Genomic DNA, 16462 nt, shown 5'->3' on the forward strand with positions numbered 1-16462 from the left:
CGGTGGTCGTGGGGGAGGAGCGTGAGAGTTGTAAACATTCAAAATCTGACAGAGTGCCCTCGATCCGCCGGACTTGCTGACTGGGACTTTTTAAAAAAAACACAGTTTGACAAAAAAAAGACCTCAAGGTCCACTTGCAATCTTTTACTTGCATCGCACAGTGAAAATCTCCTGAGCTGATTTATTTATTGTTTAATCTTTCCAAAGTCAAGATTAAACTTTCACACTCAGTACTGGCAATATTTTTGGAAAGTGAAGCGACACATGAACCTCTGCCTTTACAAATCAGTTTGTCAGGATGTCCTTACACCATATTTCAGCCCGTTCTCACTCTCAACTCATCTAATACCAGTTTGTTGAGCCCACCGAGGCCTTTTAGTGACCAGGCTTTCAAATAACTGCAATGTAAATCATTATTAGACAAACAAGGTCAAATAAACTGAATAAAGAGCAAGATAATCCACTTGTTGTGTGAGGGAAGGGTGGAAGATGAGTCAAACAAACACAGGACCTTCACCCAGGAGGCCGCTGTTTGTGTCCCATATAAAACTAAGAGTCAATGTTGACCCACATCATGTCGTTCGTCAACCACAATCTTTTCCTTACACAAACTAAGTAGTTTTGTTGCTTAAACCTAACTTCCTACCAAGCTGAATACGAGTTGAGATTGAAAATGTGTTCCATATTTGCCAAGCAGAACTACTCTTTATAAAATAAATTGCAAAGGCAATTGGTTCATCCAAATTGTGTCCCATTGTAGTTTACACTAAAAAAACTCAATCAGCCTGTTTAATGAGATTCTAATACTCCAAAAGAAAAAGTAACCAATAGGAAATGGGACATAAACTCAACAAGATTTCATTTGGCAAGAGGGAAACCAACCTGAGTGATGAGGCGACCAGACACATTTTAAATAAATACACAGTTCTATTCTAGTCAAGTCGTGTTAAAATGACCAACAGGAAACCTATGCACCAAAACTACAAGAGTAAAATTGAAGTTGTGACGTCTGAAGTCAGTAAATTGAAATATGGAGGAATTTTTAGGAGGGAAGAGGGAAAAAGAGAGAGACACTGAGACAGCGAGGAAACGGGAGACAGACACTGGTTGGCAGAGATCATGATTAAGATATGAAGCACGGAGACTGCCCTCACTGCTACACAGACCGGCTATGGCATTTAAATAAGGCCACGCAAGTTGCAACTGTGTGTATGTATGTGCGTGTTCAATCACATAGGCAGCACATGAAACACACACACACACACACATTCTCTTATCAATCCGTCCCTACACTAACAAGTACATGTTGTCCTCTACGTGTGGTGGTACTTTGTGATATGTGTCTGTACATTAACTCCTGTCCTTTCTCCAGCCGAATCAGCATATATACCACGGTCCAGTGTACGTCTCGGCCCCTCCCTGCTGTACGTCTCGGCCCCTCCCTGCTGTGTGTTATACTGATGCCTGTCGTTGTACTGGTCTGTATTACTTTAGAGGTCTGTTTATTCAAGAGATGGAAGTTGATCGGGGAGAACAGCTTTCCAAATGCGTCAGGCATCTTGGACCAGAACTGCGTCGAAAAAGTTGACGTGTGCATATTCACAGTTTGTGTAATGATCTGTACAGAGTATGAGATGTAATTTAGCAGAAATGTTTCTAGTTGCATGCAGCAAATCACAAAAACTAGTCAATAAAGTACTTTTAGAAACCAGTGAGCTGCGATTTATTTGTCCAACTCTTTAGCAGTGACCAATTCTGCAGATGCCATACTACGATGTGACTGAATCGAATAACATGGCAATGCATAGCTGCAGCCGTGAGCTAAACCTGTGTACATATTAACCTTTCCGGGTTAGCTTTTGACTTTGTGCAACCCAGCAACATTTTGCATCAAGTTGTGAAATCCTGCCACCTGACCCAGGCACCAACCCCCAGTTATGAAAAGTGAAGCCAACGCAAAAGTGCCTCAAATCTGCATTCTTTCTAATGCTAACAGGGGGTGACTCATCAGGTTGCAAAAGGAAGTCATTACATGAAAGTCTTTGAAAGCTTTATTGTAGGCAACTGGACAGGTTTTTAGGTTTAGGTTTTTGAAGACATTTCGCCGCTCATCCTCTTCAGTTCAGAACAGCCTTCAAATCTTAAAGACCAGTTGCCAATGATAAAGCTTTCAAAGATCACCATGACCTGGCTGACACATTGCATAGAAGTCAATGAGAACATGACCCTATTTTTCACTTAATGTATTACCTCACTAAACATTGTAAACATGAGTTTATGGTCTCAATCTAGTTTCAAGTCATCTGCAATACAGCATGATGTTCATTTGGTGAATGATGGTCTATTTAAAGTCAAATAGTTTGGGGTATGCTTTATGGCGGGGCTACCTTGTGATTGACAGGTCACTACCAAGGCTTTGTCCAGTCTGGAAGTCGTATTAGAACTTTAACCAGTTCAGTGTAACATTTTGGTCACCTAAAAATGTCTCATTCAGCATTTGGCTGTACTAAGCTCCACCCTCTCATGTCACGTCTGGTCACAAAAAGCCAAGATGGTGACGTCCAAAAACCAAGATGACGATGGCCAAAAATGACTTTAAAGGGACAGTGTGTAACATTTTAAGTAATTTATTAGCTAAAATCAATATCTTCACTCATAATTCTTTTTTTTTTTTCCTAAAATGGCCCTACTACGTATATTTATCTTGACATTAAACCCACATAAAATTGGTCTTCTTCTGAAGGTCCTGATGTGATGTCCTTGAAAGTGAAATATCATCTTACAGAGAAACGCCGTGACACAGTTGTTGTTTCAGAGGCTTTTATTGCTAACGAGACACAGTTCTAGCTACAGCACACTCTCCATCTGTCTTCCTCCTTCTGGCCCCCAGGCTGCTGAAATAGTTTTACTCTAAACAACCTTTGACACCAGCATTTTCATCCCATCCCGGATGTTTTTACCAAAACAATCACAGTAACATTATCTCCTCGGCTTTGAATGGCTCTGGTGGAAACTTCACAAACAGAATATCTGACTATGTCCAGATTCTTGTGCTGCAGAGGAGATTTCACTTGGATATTCAATCAATTCTGCAGAAGTGATTCCACATTCAACAATTTTCTCGATTACTTGAATTTCCTCTGAGGTGCGAACACAATTTCTGAGTGGTGCAGACCTGTTTTTAGGACTTGTGTTATCCAAGTTATGTTTTTCATTTATAGATTGTATATTTGAAAACCGTACATAAATTACACGTCATAATTATGTCGACATTATCCTGTTTGACTCTGCAATTCAAATTGTAGCATTATATAATTCTAGATGTATTCAAATAGCCTAACAATATTCATTTAAATTGGCTAGAGATGCTATTGTACAACACTGCAATATCCTCGTTGGAGTCATCCATGAGGGCGTCAATATGCTAATTTACAATTCTCATAAACGTGCACTCGTTTATGCACAGGCGGTGTTCATCATGTTTACTCGTCATTTACACACTTTGGCACACTTTACAAGCCCACTTTAAGAGAAAGAGTTAAAGGACCACACCAGTGTTACTACATGTCATAGTCCACAGATACCATTGGTCACCTAGCTTACATAAACCTCTACCATGTTTACCAAAGGTGCTAGATATTGGCTGTAGGTGCAGATACAATTCATCAAATATGACAAAAAAATGATGTGGTGAGTACTGAACTAAAAAATAAGTCCATACATATGTCGGTGTCAAGTGTCTTCTTTTGGTGTGTCGTGACTTTTCTGCTGTTTAATCCACATGGCTGCGTACAGACCTCCCTGGACCAGCAGCTCCTCATGTCTGAACAAAAGGAGAATGTGGGACGACACAAGCAAAACAGAGATGTAATGTGCACATACAGTATAATCATGTTTTTTTGTTTTTACATAACATGTTTTTATTAAAGGTCCTATGTGCCTGTTTCATTGCAAACATGTTTGTCTACTACTGTAACAAACCATGTCTTATTTATTTTCTCACAATAACTACATATAACTACACTGCTAAAGTGAGGAACAAAAATATGTTACAAAAGGAGGAAGATTGTTTCAAAAACAACGGAATAGAAATGAAAGGAAAAGAAAAGCAGGCAGAGGAGAAGGTGGGTCACTCATAATGTCTTGTGACACCAGAGCTGCTTTAAAAACAAAGTTGAGCTGTATAAAATCTTCCTGCAGACTTGAAGCAACTTTACTATGAATTAATAAAACCACAAGTGTGTCACTGTCTCGACTGCCAGACGGAAAGAGAGAGAGAGAGAAGAGAGAGAGAGAGAGAGAAACACAGAGAGGGTCAGAATTACGGATATGGACAGAAACTGAGCAACATAGAATGATAAAGAGGAAGAAGAGAGGAAGAGATGAGCAGAAATGCAGAGAGAAGGAGGAGAAATAAAGAGTGAAAGAGGATGGAGCAGGAAAGCCATGTGAAAGAGCGATACTGTGTGGAGAGGAGGTCGCGCGTGGATGAAGAGGTCAAGCACACAGCGACTTTCACCCAGGAGACTGCTGTTTGTGTCCCACATGAAAGCAGAAGTCAGCATTGACTTATTTTAAGCTACGTACAAAACATATAAACTCAGTGACACAACAAACATGCTTATTTTAACACAAACCATGATCTTTTCAATGTCAGTAGTAAATATAAATGTGAATTTTAAAATATTCATTTTCATTTTGTTGGACTGTCCACACTCACCTGTTTTCTCTTTACATTTTCTCACATGAGAAACTGGAGCTCGCGATCATAATTGATGAGGAAGGTACGAACTACTTTAAAATCCTTTTCCTTAACGGCCACAGGTGTTAAACAATGGAATGTGTTAGAAGAAGAAGTAAAAAAAATCAGCAACACTAAGGGGTTTTAAGAAAAAGTATGTAAATTCAATCGTTGACCGGTACTTATTAATACATGAGGGTTGATTAAGGTCAGAGGTACAAATCAGCAGACACTGTGTTGAGACGGCATGGGAGCATAACAAAAAGCCTTCTGTACCCAAACAATTAGTTGAACCAGAAACTGACTGACTTTGTGTCATGCCCGGCTATAAGATGAGACTGTTGTTCACTCATGTCGGACAAATATGGACACGTGTGCAGACACACAGGTAATCTGTATGTACTGTCTAGAGCTGGACCTCAGCTCTGTAATGCTGAAGCATGTTATGTCAAAATGTCATAAGTAAAAGAAACCGTTATGTCAAAATGTAAAATGCAAAAGATAAGAAAAGATTATGATGAAGATTTCTATCCTGTGGGTAATGGGGGCGGGACTAGATAAGCTTTGGCTTCTCCCGCTTTCCCTTTCGGCCATGTGTATTGTATTATTTTAACAAAGATGAAGTGTGATGATGACGATTTAATTGACATGCCCGAAATAAAAAAAATAAAAAATCACTGTCAGTCACAGAAAAATACATAAATGTTAACAACTAAATCAGGAGTTTGGCTCTGTTGCTGAACTAAAGTTGAACCAGCTGAGACTCAGCGGAGTAACTGGGCTTTGCCTGTCCCACTGCTCAACAGATGTTGGCCAAAAGATGATAACCCAGGAGAGGAGATTGTGCAGATGTTAACAAAAGCACCTATTAATGTTACTTTGGTCGCATGTTGTATTCACATATAAACAGCGTTTCCAGATGAGCCATCTTGGCGGGGACGTAGTCCTCGTAAAGAATGTTAAGCACAGGGACAGCCTGGGGACGGGATGAGGCCTCTTCCTGTGTCTGTTTCATGATACACTCCCACACTTTGTGGCAGAAAGTGTGTGTATTCGGACACCGGAGGTTGAGTGGGCCTGCCTTGTGTTTACATCACAATCAAAAGATGAATGGTTTTCGGTTGGTGTTGCATGTCTGCAGGGGCCTGCATGTGTTTACCCTGCACCACAGCCCCGTATGTGACCAACTCACCTCTCAGGTGTGTCCTTATCGATACTTTAGTGTTGGTACAACATTCAGCTGGTTGATCTGTGGCTCTCTCCCTGCTTATATGCAGAGGGCTATATAATGAGTTTGGTCGTGCTTTGCTGATTTATAGTGAGAATTGTTATACTCTATCAAAGTATCCTACAATTCATATTGCAGAGTAGTGCACAACTGATGGTCAATGATGCATTGCGCTGAATAAAAATGACGAGAGAGCAGCGTGATTAAGACGAATTCATGAGTTGTGGGGCTAAAATAATGTATTTGATGTGAGCATCATGACACAAATGGCCACAAAGTACTTCTTTTTTTTATTAATTTGAGAAAATACACTTATTGCCCCCTCAACCTAAATTTACTCACAGTATTTTTGATACGTGGCAACTCAAAAAATAGCTTACCATTTGTGTTTAATACAACAATGTTTATCAGAATTAAAAGAGTGAGTTTGATCACTTCTTTCAAATCTTGCTTGCCACTGCAGGTGTGTGTGTGTGTGAGTGTGTGTGACCTCAGTCTTCATTACCAGCTCTTATATCAAAGGGCCGTACGCATCGGCAGTTAAGTGGAAGCTCCATCGTGTGTGTGTGTGTGTGTGTGTGTGTGTGGTGTTGTCCATCAGCCTCCGGGGCTGACAGAGATACCACAAGGGTTTAAAGGTCACACACTCTGAGTTTTTGATCTACTGATAACAAATTTGCGAGCACTTAGGACACACACAATCATTGAAGTGTGTCACACACACACACACACACACACACAGTCATGTTTACATGACCTTTGGGGACATTAACGCATCAGTGGCTGTTAAAAATGTTCTGATAAAGTCCCCGAAACACAACCATACCTTCCTCTCTCTGCTATCTGTCCGTTGTGAATCACCAGGATCTGGTTTGCTCCGACGATGGTGGACAACCTGCAACACCACACAAATGTTATTTAAACAATATTATTTAAGTCATACTGTTTTGTTATCCGTCAGACATAACATGGCCTACATTTTATTGTAATTTTAAGTGTAATTCAAACAGCTGTCATCATGGGTGCCGCTTCGAAACTCTCCTTTCACTCACTCATCATAACTGAGCAAAGTAATATTAGCCCTATATTGTAGATGGAAAACAGTCAACTTTAACCCTTTAATGTCCTCACTAACAAAAAAGGCAATGGAATTTATTTTTCTTCGCAATGATATTTACCTGGGGCCATAATAATAACAACACCATTTTTAGTAATATTACTAGTATTATTTCCGCCTATTAATTCTAGATATTAACCGAAGATACAGTAGTCTACTTTAAAAACATCTCTTGAAGAAATGATGATGGGCGAGTGATGCTGGACACTCCTTATTTGCATAAAGTAGCCTAGACCACAACTTTATGCAATTTCTCTAAACGGGCCACAGCTCATCCAGAATGCATTGCAGGGCTGCTTACATAGACTAGGGTTGTTGACCATTCAGGGAGTTCTACAGGTGACTATATGGTGAGCTTGTCAAAAAAAACGTTGCACTGCAGGGAACAATTAAAATGTGACAGATCAATTTTATTTATTTATTAATGAATAAATACAAAGTACTTTATGGCTTTTTGTGTTGTGATGCTCTGCTCCACTCACATTAAACAGAGTATATTTCCAGAAATACTCTTAAAAAAAAAGTGTGACCTACACTTAGTGTAGAGCAGGAAGCAGATAAAAGACTTTTGACCAACCAGCCTCTTCACTGCTCTTAAGAATGAGGAAGAAATTCAGGAGGAAGAGGATGAGATGAGGAAATGAAAAAGAATAGGGGAGGGAGACATGCTGTGAGAGTCATGATGTGAGGTTAAATGTTAAATGTGTTCAGCTGTCTTATAAAAGTAAAATATGTAGTCATTCCTCAGTAATAACTAACCGACATTCAAACACACACACACACACACACACACACACACACACACACACACACACACACACACACACACACACACACACACACACACACACACACAGCGAAGTATGTTACTCTGGTTTGGAGAACTCCATATGAACCTATCTGTAAATTATTAAAGTTAATATTTATGATCTCTCATGAGATTCTGATTAAAGACAACTGGCTCTCAGCTCCAGACTTTGTGATGTGACCCAATGAGGGTTCACAGAATTATTTCCAGGGTTTTGTAAGACAGCCATGGATGTGTAATTATTCCTTTTTAGTGCTTTCCTGTATGGGGTAAACACCACAGGCAAAAATATTGTTTTTTGATGTTTTTTTTCCCCACTTTTTATATTTTGAGCTTTTTTGTTCATTTTATTATGTCCTCTTTCAGACTAGAAATACACAAATACATACACAATAGGTGTTCATTTTACTACTTTCTTACTACTACTACTTTGGTGATTTCTCCTCAAATCACCAAAAGTTATCATTAGATAATGCCTCATTTGTATTTCCAACATAACATTCCAGAAAAATTATAATACAAAAAAATAATTGTCTTAATGTAGTTAATTAACCATGGAGGTGTCATGGTGATATCAATTAGGTAAAAGTTATTACTCCTCAAAATGTAATTTTACAATCAATATCTTTTGAAGTTGTTTCCTCAAAACCGGTGTTTTCTAATGGCTAGGGGCGTGTGTGAGATGACATTTAGTGATGATAATGATGATGTACTGTCATGTAATGATGACTTCTCAGACGGTTCTGTGTAACAAACCATCTGGCAGTTCGGGCTAAGCCATAACTAAACTAAACTTATATAACTTATAACTAAATAATAATAACTTGTCTGTAGCTATCTATTAGCTTTTACCCTGTTCACCCGGGGTGTCTCCTCGAAGTCTCTCGAAGATAAATGTATCTTCTATGCATCTCAAAATAGCTTTTCCAAAAGTAAGGGGAACATTTCGTCAAGGGGATATTAACCCCTTACACATGACACTTTGTGCAGGACAAAAAAAAAAGGTTCTGCAAACCATAGAGTTCATGCCTCTCCAAACTGCTGAATGTCACTTTAAGCTTCAGCAGAGCCACCACTCTGCTTTAGTGTCATCAAGGCTATCTTTGGACATCCACCTTCAATATTTGATAGAAAACCTCGGTCAAAGGTAGAAATATCTCTCTCCAGAGATTGCAGACGTCAAGGGTTTTTTTAATCCACTCATTCTGGCTTTACAGCAAAAAGAAAACACCCAGTGTGTTTACATGCAGGCACTATACTTTATGGGGTCATTCATGTCCTGCTTTTAGGGTTTCTCAGGATAAACTTTATGCTGCATATCTTCTCCTAGGCTGGGATGCAGTCAAGGATAAGATCACATTGTTAGCTATCTGCAGACGGGAATTTTGATGACAAAAATCAATAATCTACATAATACCAGGGAAGTTAACAACTGGAATTTAATACAATATTTACCTCTTAGTCCCATTATATTATTTTAACGTAACTTTCATGGTTGTAGTCCAACTTGAACAAATAAATACTCTCCCCAGGAGTTACACAAAGGCCTATTTTTACAGCAGATATTTTTGACTTAGCAGGAAAAACACAGATGTTACTAATACTATTAATAATGCTTGATTTGCATTTGTACCCTCTCCAGGGCAGGTATTATGCATGCTGGCTCTGCAGCATTACTGGGACACAACAAGTCATTGTTAAGCCCTGTGCTTTTCTGTCTGTTGTAATAAAGGCTTACAACCTGTGCTGTTGAGGTTCAGCTCCCATTTCAATCAATCAATCAAACTTTATTCATAGAGCACTTTTCATACACCGGGTGTGCAGCACAAAGTGCTTTACACAAGAAAGATAAAAACAATAAAGAAAACCCCTCTCTCGCACCCTCCATACTACATACAGGCACACACACACACACACACACACACACACACACACACACACACACACACACACACTCACACACATCTGCACACTCTTACTACTGGCAATAGGGAGACATGGCAAGGCACTGAGAATTGAGGAACCGCCGTTGTTGGGGCCTTCCACGCTGGGAGGAGCCACAGGCTGTGGCACGGGGGGCACCAGTGCCCATGGCCCTCCGACCCTGACAGACAACAGCTGGTCGGGTCGAAGGGACCCAAGGACAGTACCCCCATTTACACTCAAGGTCTGAAATCTAACTAATCTTTCCAACAATTTTCCTCTGTATGATAAAAAGTGAAATACTGTACATCCTAAAGTTACTATTGCAAAACAATAATAAACTACAGGCACTTTGCTGTGACGTATGAAGCCTCCGTACATCACATTACGATATATCAAATAGGCATTTTTTTTTTAGGGGAGACACTTGTCACTAAAATCACTGTGTAAATAATAAAATGAGCAATGGCTCAATTCCATGACAAAACAAAACACATTAAAGGCCTATATTACCAACCATGTTTCCTACAATATAATATTCCTTTACAACTAAACTCCCAATTATGTTTCTACGGAAAACGTGTTCTTTCCATACTAGACGGCAGCCCAAGTTACAAAACTACAATTATGTTAAATAATAAACATGATGGTTGTCTTAAAATTACTATAAAAATTCAACAAAATAAAATGCAACAAAATGACTTAGTTATGATTAGGCAGCAAAATTACTTGGTTCACTTTGGGATTTAACAGCTGTCTTCTGTGTTCCCGTCACAGACTTGTTTGAAAGTAAATTGTTATACATAATAAGCAGTTTGTGCTCTGCTGACCTCCACATATTAACTTATCCACACTTTTTTTTTTTGAGAAAAACACACTTTGGTTGTTGTTTTCTGGACTTATTTGCATTTTTAAAACAATAACATTTCAGGGGGAAATGCAGGACTGACTTCAAGTAAGCCATCCTTGGTGTTCCACCAAGTCGTTGAACATAATCTATATCTAATGGATTGGTTTTATCAGCAGATTGCCATGCTCAGGAGAGGGGTAACATTCCCTTCATCCAAAGAGCCTGACTGTTGTGAGTGTTGTGTTTTCATTTGTTTTTAAAGCCCAACAGATTAAGTGAATAAACAGTCCTGATCCTAGAAGCAGACTCCATCTGTTGCTGCTATTGAAAGCTTAAGAAGATGATGGATCAATTCATTGCAGGTCAACATTATTCTAAAAAAAATATCCCCATTTTGCATTTGACCAACTGAGTCAATCTTCTATACAATAGAAAACATGTTTGTTAATGAACCCCATTGTACTTTTTATGTAGAACAATGAGGAAATAATGAAAACGGTAATAGGACCAGCACCACAGGCTACTTCACTCCTGATGTATTTTGAATGTAACCTGAGTATCTGAGCCTTTCAAGTCTTTGTCAATATCACTCAGACTAATGAATAACCAGACATCTGTTTCTTTTGCTTTTGTTGACCTGTCATCACGCGTCATCTCATATCCTCCAATCAGCTTTTTATTTAATCTCTCCATCCCTCTCTTTGTGTCTGCTCTAATCCTGTTGTCCTTTCACCACATCAATCACCCGTCCTTTTCCTTTCATCTCCTTTACTCACATTTGGTTTTTCTTTTCAGTGTGGTCCTGCATTGCAACTGTAATCACATTGTAACAGTCTGTCATTTTTATGGCAGAATTTGCGGTTGTGCATTCAGTGTTGAAATCAAACAACTCAAACTTATAGGCAATAAGAAAGAGCTTTGTAGCATCCATTGTCCGTAGGTGTGAATGTGAGCGTGAATGTTTGTTTGTCTCTACATGTCGGCCCTGTGATAGACTGGCGTCCTGTCCAGGGTGTACCCCGCCTTCGCCGGGATCGGCTCCCCCGCGACCCTGAATACAGGATAAGCAGTAGACAATAGATGGATATGGATGGATATATATATAAGTATAAGTATGTATATAAGTATATAAGTATATAGCGTCACCTGAATGTCTACAGGTGCCTGGTGGATGTTGCTGTATATTGATGCCATGTTTCTGTTTATTCCAAAGGGGCTAATTGAAACCTCATTACGTACATGCATTCAATGGATTTCCATGAAATGTGGTACAGACCTTCATGGCCTCCAGAGAATGTATCCCACTCACTTTGCTTCTCTGTCTCCTCTAGCACCACCATGAGGCTGACCAAATATGGCTGATTGCCATAACATTTGGCACACCCATTCATGTCCCCCTCAAGATGAATTATAATGATATTGGTGAACTTTGCCATCATCAGCTGCACTTTGGTTTTAGTGGCAACTATGTTAGCATGCTAAGAGGATACATTAATGGTTTTCCTCATAATTCCTAATAATTCACATAGTCACTGTTATTATTCAAAGCTATGTGTCGCAGAGTTGCATTTAGGCACAGCTTTGCATAACAACACGCAAAGCAGCTTTGCATATGGACATGCAAAGAGTCCATGATCAAAAGGCCATGAGGCTGCATTTAGGCACAGCTTTGCATATCAACATGCTGTGCCTAAATGCAAAGCTGTGCCTAAATGCAGGCTCACGGAGCTGCTCACATGGCTATGGACTCTTATTCTTGTTAAGTCAAAACACATTGGACTCATCTGGAGTCATATGGATGAGTAGCATGTCTGTGTAAGCACGAGACTGTTATGTAGGAGTGATGAGCATACGACTGGATACATTAGACGTGGATTATACTACACAAATTGTGTGAGAGTTTTTAAACAGATCTTTAGATATAGTTTAGCTATTGTTGAATGCAGCCCCCATTCACTTCAATTCATCAAGACCTCTGTTTTTGGATTCTCCATTCATCGTGGAGTCCTGCTAGAAATGGTTTCTTAAAGAGTTCAAGGTTAACACAGCGTGAGGAATTTATAAAGTAATGGTCATTTTGGGGTCAAGTATTGGTTTAAGCTTTAACTACACTTTATTTTATTTTTGTTAAGACCAATGTTGTACTTTTTCAGTCATTTTGGAAGGTTAACTGACTGTATTTGAGTTCAATTATGCATTGTGTTGTCTCAGTACAATTGCACTCTGTGCAATGAAAATAAATCATTGAATCTAATCTGATTTAATAATAGATCGCATCTAGCAGCTATGGGTTGCAGCACTTGGTGTATTGAGATGCCAGCAATATGTGTTCTGCTCGAGTAAAACAAGGGAACTTATCAGGAAGCGTCCCAGTTATACGGCACACAGCTGTGTAGTATTGTCACCTGTGTGCGACCACGATAGTTGTCCTGTTGGTGCAGACGTTGGCCAGTGACGCCTGGATGTTCCTCTCAGTCTGGGTGTCCAGTGAAGACGTGGCCTGGTGGAACAAACACAGTATATCCGTGTGAACAGTATAATGTAAGTAGTCAAATGAAATATTGATTTGCTAGAGATAGAAAATTAGGCTTGCAAAGGAACTTTGAAAGTTTGCAAGATATTTCTGTATTGGCGTAAAATGATGAATTGCCTTTTGTCTCCTTAACTGTTCATGTTTGTACAAACTACCTTGAACGTGTTGTTAGAAAGTGTAGTAACCCCGTTTTGTGAGTCAGCTACTGGCTTCCCCTCATCCTCACCTCGTCCAGCAGAATGATCCGAGGCTCTTTCAGGATGGTTCGAGCAATCGCCACTCTCTGCTTCTCCCCTCCGCTCAGCTTCAGACCCCGCTCCCCCACCTCCGTGTCATATCCTGATTGGACACAATGCCATCATCTGCATTATCACCATATTTTCGAACATCAGGGGCCCATGACAGTGAGTCTACCAAATAAGCCAGGCTCGTCTCAGTTGCTCTGGCTCATTTTCAGTGAATTCAGTTCCATAAAGCAAATTCAGCATAGGCCAAGCTGAGTTACCATGGCAACTTATGATGGGAAAATAACCTGGCCCGGGCCAGACTAACAACTCAAGATAAGCCGGAGGCTAGTTCCTGTAATGCCCGCTTGTGTTTTAGTGGTGTAATAGCTCTGATACATGGATTGTGTTTAAGTCTCAGTAAACTTAACTGGAATTCACGCCCTCATCTGTTGAGTTTATTGGGAGTGTTTATCTGGTTGGATAGCTGGCGCCATCAGCAAGTGACTATAGGAATAGGATAGGAAAGCAAATTTACTATTGATTAATACATTTGCTTACATTAAAGTGGCAGTCCGTAAGATTTGAGATCCGTTGCTTCTAGCGGCCTCTTTGGCCTTTAGACTAGAGGGAGCCTGTCTCAGCAGTTGGAAGTTACCGATTTCCGATTACAAGAAAACGCAGCATACTTCCGTGAGTAGTAATTTTGAATTTGGTGCGGGAATGTCACCACAGACACAGAGATCCTATTTCTGGGCAAAGCAGCACGTACAAGCACTTTCATTAGCGGGTCATATGATCAATCACCATTATTTTAACTCAATCTTTGATAGATAGTAACTTAAAAGACAATTAAATAGATGAAAATGTTACGGACTGCCACTTTAAGGCTTTACTAATTCTATTTATTCATTCATTTTAACGCGTTAACACAGGATGATTCATTTGTGGAATGAATGCGTTGGCTCTCTGGATGAGAACAAAGATGGAACGATCAATAAACGGTGTAACGTTAGCGAGTGTCCGGTTGGGAGAGAGCGAGAGTGTGACAGTGAGTATTAAGTCAGCAGTAACTTTACAGCGAGAATGCAGCAGGTCAGTCTGTGTTCTGCTTATTTGTCTGTGAATAAAATGCTACAAGTAGACACGAGCTAAGTTCCCGTGTTGTTGTCGGACAGCTGATAGAAGTGAAGGGGGTTCGCCCACAACGCTGGCTGCTCCAGCGCACTTAAGGAGAGAACGCGTGGCGGCGTTACAGGTGTGAATGAAGCAGTTAGCCTTGAAGTTAGCAACGAATGGTGAGTAATCAGGATTAATCCACAGCTACCCTGTGATTAATCTGATTCATATTTTGTATCGATTGACAGCCCTAATTTTTATCTATCATTACTGGCATTTGACTCCACCCAAATTCACAAATGTATTTGATTGGATTTCTATAAGCCAATCACAGCGTTCCACATCACCTCATGTGGACTGCTGCTGTCGGGGTAGGTAGAATTCTTAAATTTGTCTCATTGTGTGCATTTGTACGGAGCCCCCCTGGTGACATTGGATAAAAAAAAAATAACGCGTGGCCACGAGATAGTAATGCGTGGCCACGAGATAGTAATGCGTGGCCACGAGATAGTTCATGCGTGGCCACGCGTTATTATCTTGTGGCCACGAGATATTCAATGCGTGGCCACGCGTTATTATCTTGTGGCCACGAGATAGTCAATGCGTGGCCACGAGATAATTCACCTTCAGTAGCGGAATGGTTATCCATATGGAGCTGCCTGTCAGTGATGCTTATTCATGAATAAAGGCAATTATAGTCTGCTTTTGTATTCAAGAGTAGCTTTGTTATTATTGTCATGGCAACTGTAATGTCAATAATAATGCTATGAAAGACTACCGCGGTCAAGCCAGCCGCAACACCGATCTCCGTGGTCAAATCAGCCGCACTTAAATTTCGAGTGTACAAGTATTCTCAGCATTGCGGTAAATGCGGAGAAACGTCGTATTACTTTTGGTTTTCAAAATAAAGGTATTAAGAACAGTAAGCTATATATCGAACCTACCAACCATTGAAAATAAAATGTTACATTAAAGTGATTCATGCGCCTATGATGAATAAAAAACACTTGTTATCATTTGTTTTACTGTACCAATGTGGAGAAATTCAACAACAAAGTCCCATATTTGTATCTGGAGATTGCATATTTGCCCATATTTGAGCTACTGTAAAAACACTTTGCTCAATAATTCCTGGCTATGGGTGGTATATTTGACTTCTACACATAGAGGACTACAAGTATGTTTAATATGAACCATTTTTAGTGTACCAATTAAGAGACATTACAAAGTTAAAGTCCTACATTTAACGAATAATAGGTTGTACAGTAAAAATGCTTGATTTCCAGTCTGTATGTAGTCAGAGATGTAATTTCTCTTAATTGGTACAGTAAAAATGGTTACTGTTCTTAATACCTTTATTTTGAAAACCAAAAGTAATACGACGTTTCTCCGCATTTACCGCAATGCTGAGAATACTTGTACACTCGAAATTTAAGTGCGGCTGATTTGACCACGGAGATCGGAGTTGCGGCTGGCATGACCGCGGTAGTCTTCATAACATTATTATTGACATTACAGTTGCCATGACAATAATAACAAAGCTACTCTTGAATACAAAAGCAGACTATAATTGCCTTTATTCATGAATAAGCATCACTGACAGGCAGCTCCATATGGATAACCATTCCGCTACTGAAGGTGAATTAATAACTCGTGGCCACGAGATAATAACTCGTGGCCACGCATTAACTATCTCGTGGCCACGAGATAATAACGCGTGGCCACGAGATAGTAATGCGTGGCCACGCGTTATTTTTTTTTTATCCAATGTCACCAGGGGGGCTCCGTACATTTGAGTTGAGTTTATGGAACTGCTTAAGCCCCACCTGATTATTAACCTAATTCAAGTCAATCCTAATTTTTTTATTAGTTAAACGGTCGTTTGCGAAGGATTCTACTTGGCAAACGACTACAGGTCG

General features: G+C 39.8%; 2 protein-coding genes and 1 long non-coding RNA gene across 3 annotated transcripts in view; 1 reads left to right on the forward strand and 2 right to left on the reverse strand.

Moving 5' to 3' along the window:
• Window positions 1-16462, reverse strand: part of LOC311021715 — a 74702-nt gene that overhangs the window by 33722 nt on the left and 24518 nt on the right. The window lies entirely within an intron of this gene.
• LOC311021713 (uncharacterized protein) overlaps window positions 1-16462 on the forward strand; it is a 441358-nt gene that overhangs the window by 10599 nt on the left and 414297 nt on the right. The window lies entirely within an intron of this gene.
• abcb6b (ATP binding cassette subfamily B member 6 (LAN blood group) b) overlaps window positions 3717-16462 on the reverse strand; it is a gene marked incomplete at its 5' end in the record, with an annotated part of 35291 nt that continues 22545 nt past the window's right edge. Inside the window, 4 exons of the mRNA XM_084023115.1 lie at window positions 3717-3823; window positions 6796-6864; window positions 13073-13167; window positions 13427-13539. Of these exons, the coding sequence (XP_083879241.1) occupies window positions 3733-3823; window positions 6796-6864; window positions 13073-13167; window positions 13427-13539 (368 nt within the window). The 3' untranslated portion in view covers window positions 3717-3732. The remainder of the gene's footprint in view (window positions 3824-6795; window positions 6865-13072; window positions 13168-13426; window positions 13540-16462) is intronic.

Source organism: Eutrigla gurnardus, assembly GCF_963514095.1.
Source record: "Eutrigla gurnardus genome assembly, chromosome: 12".
Lineage (NCBI taxonomy): Eukaryota > Metazoa > Chordata > Actinopteri > Perciformes > Triglidae > Eutrigla > Eutrigla gurnardus.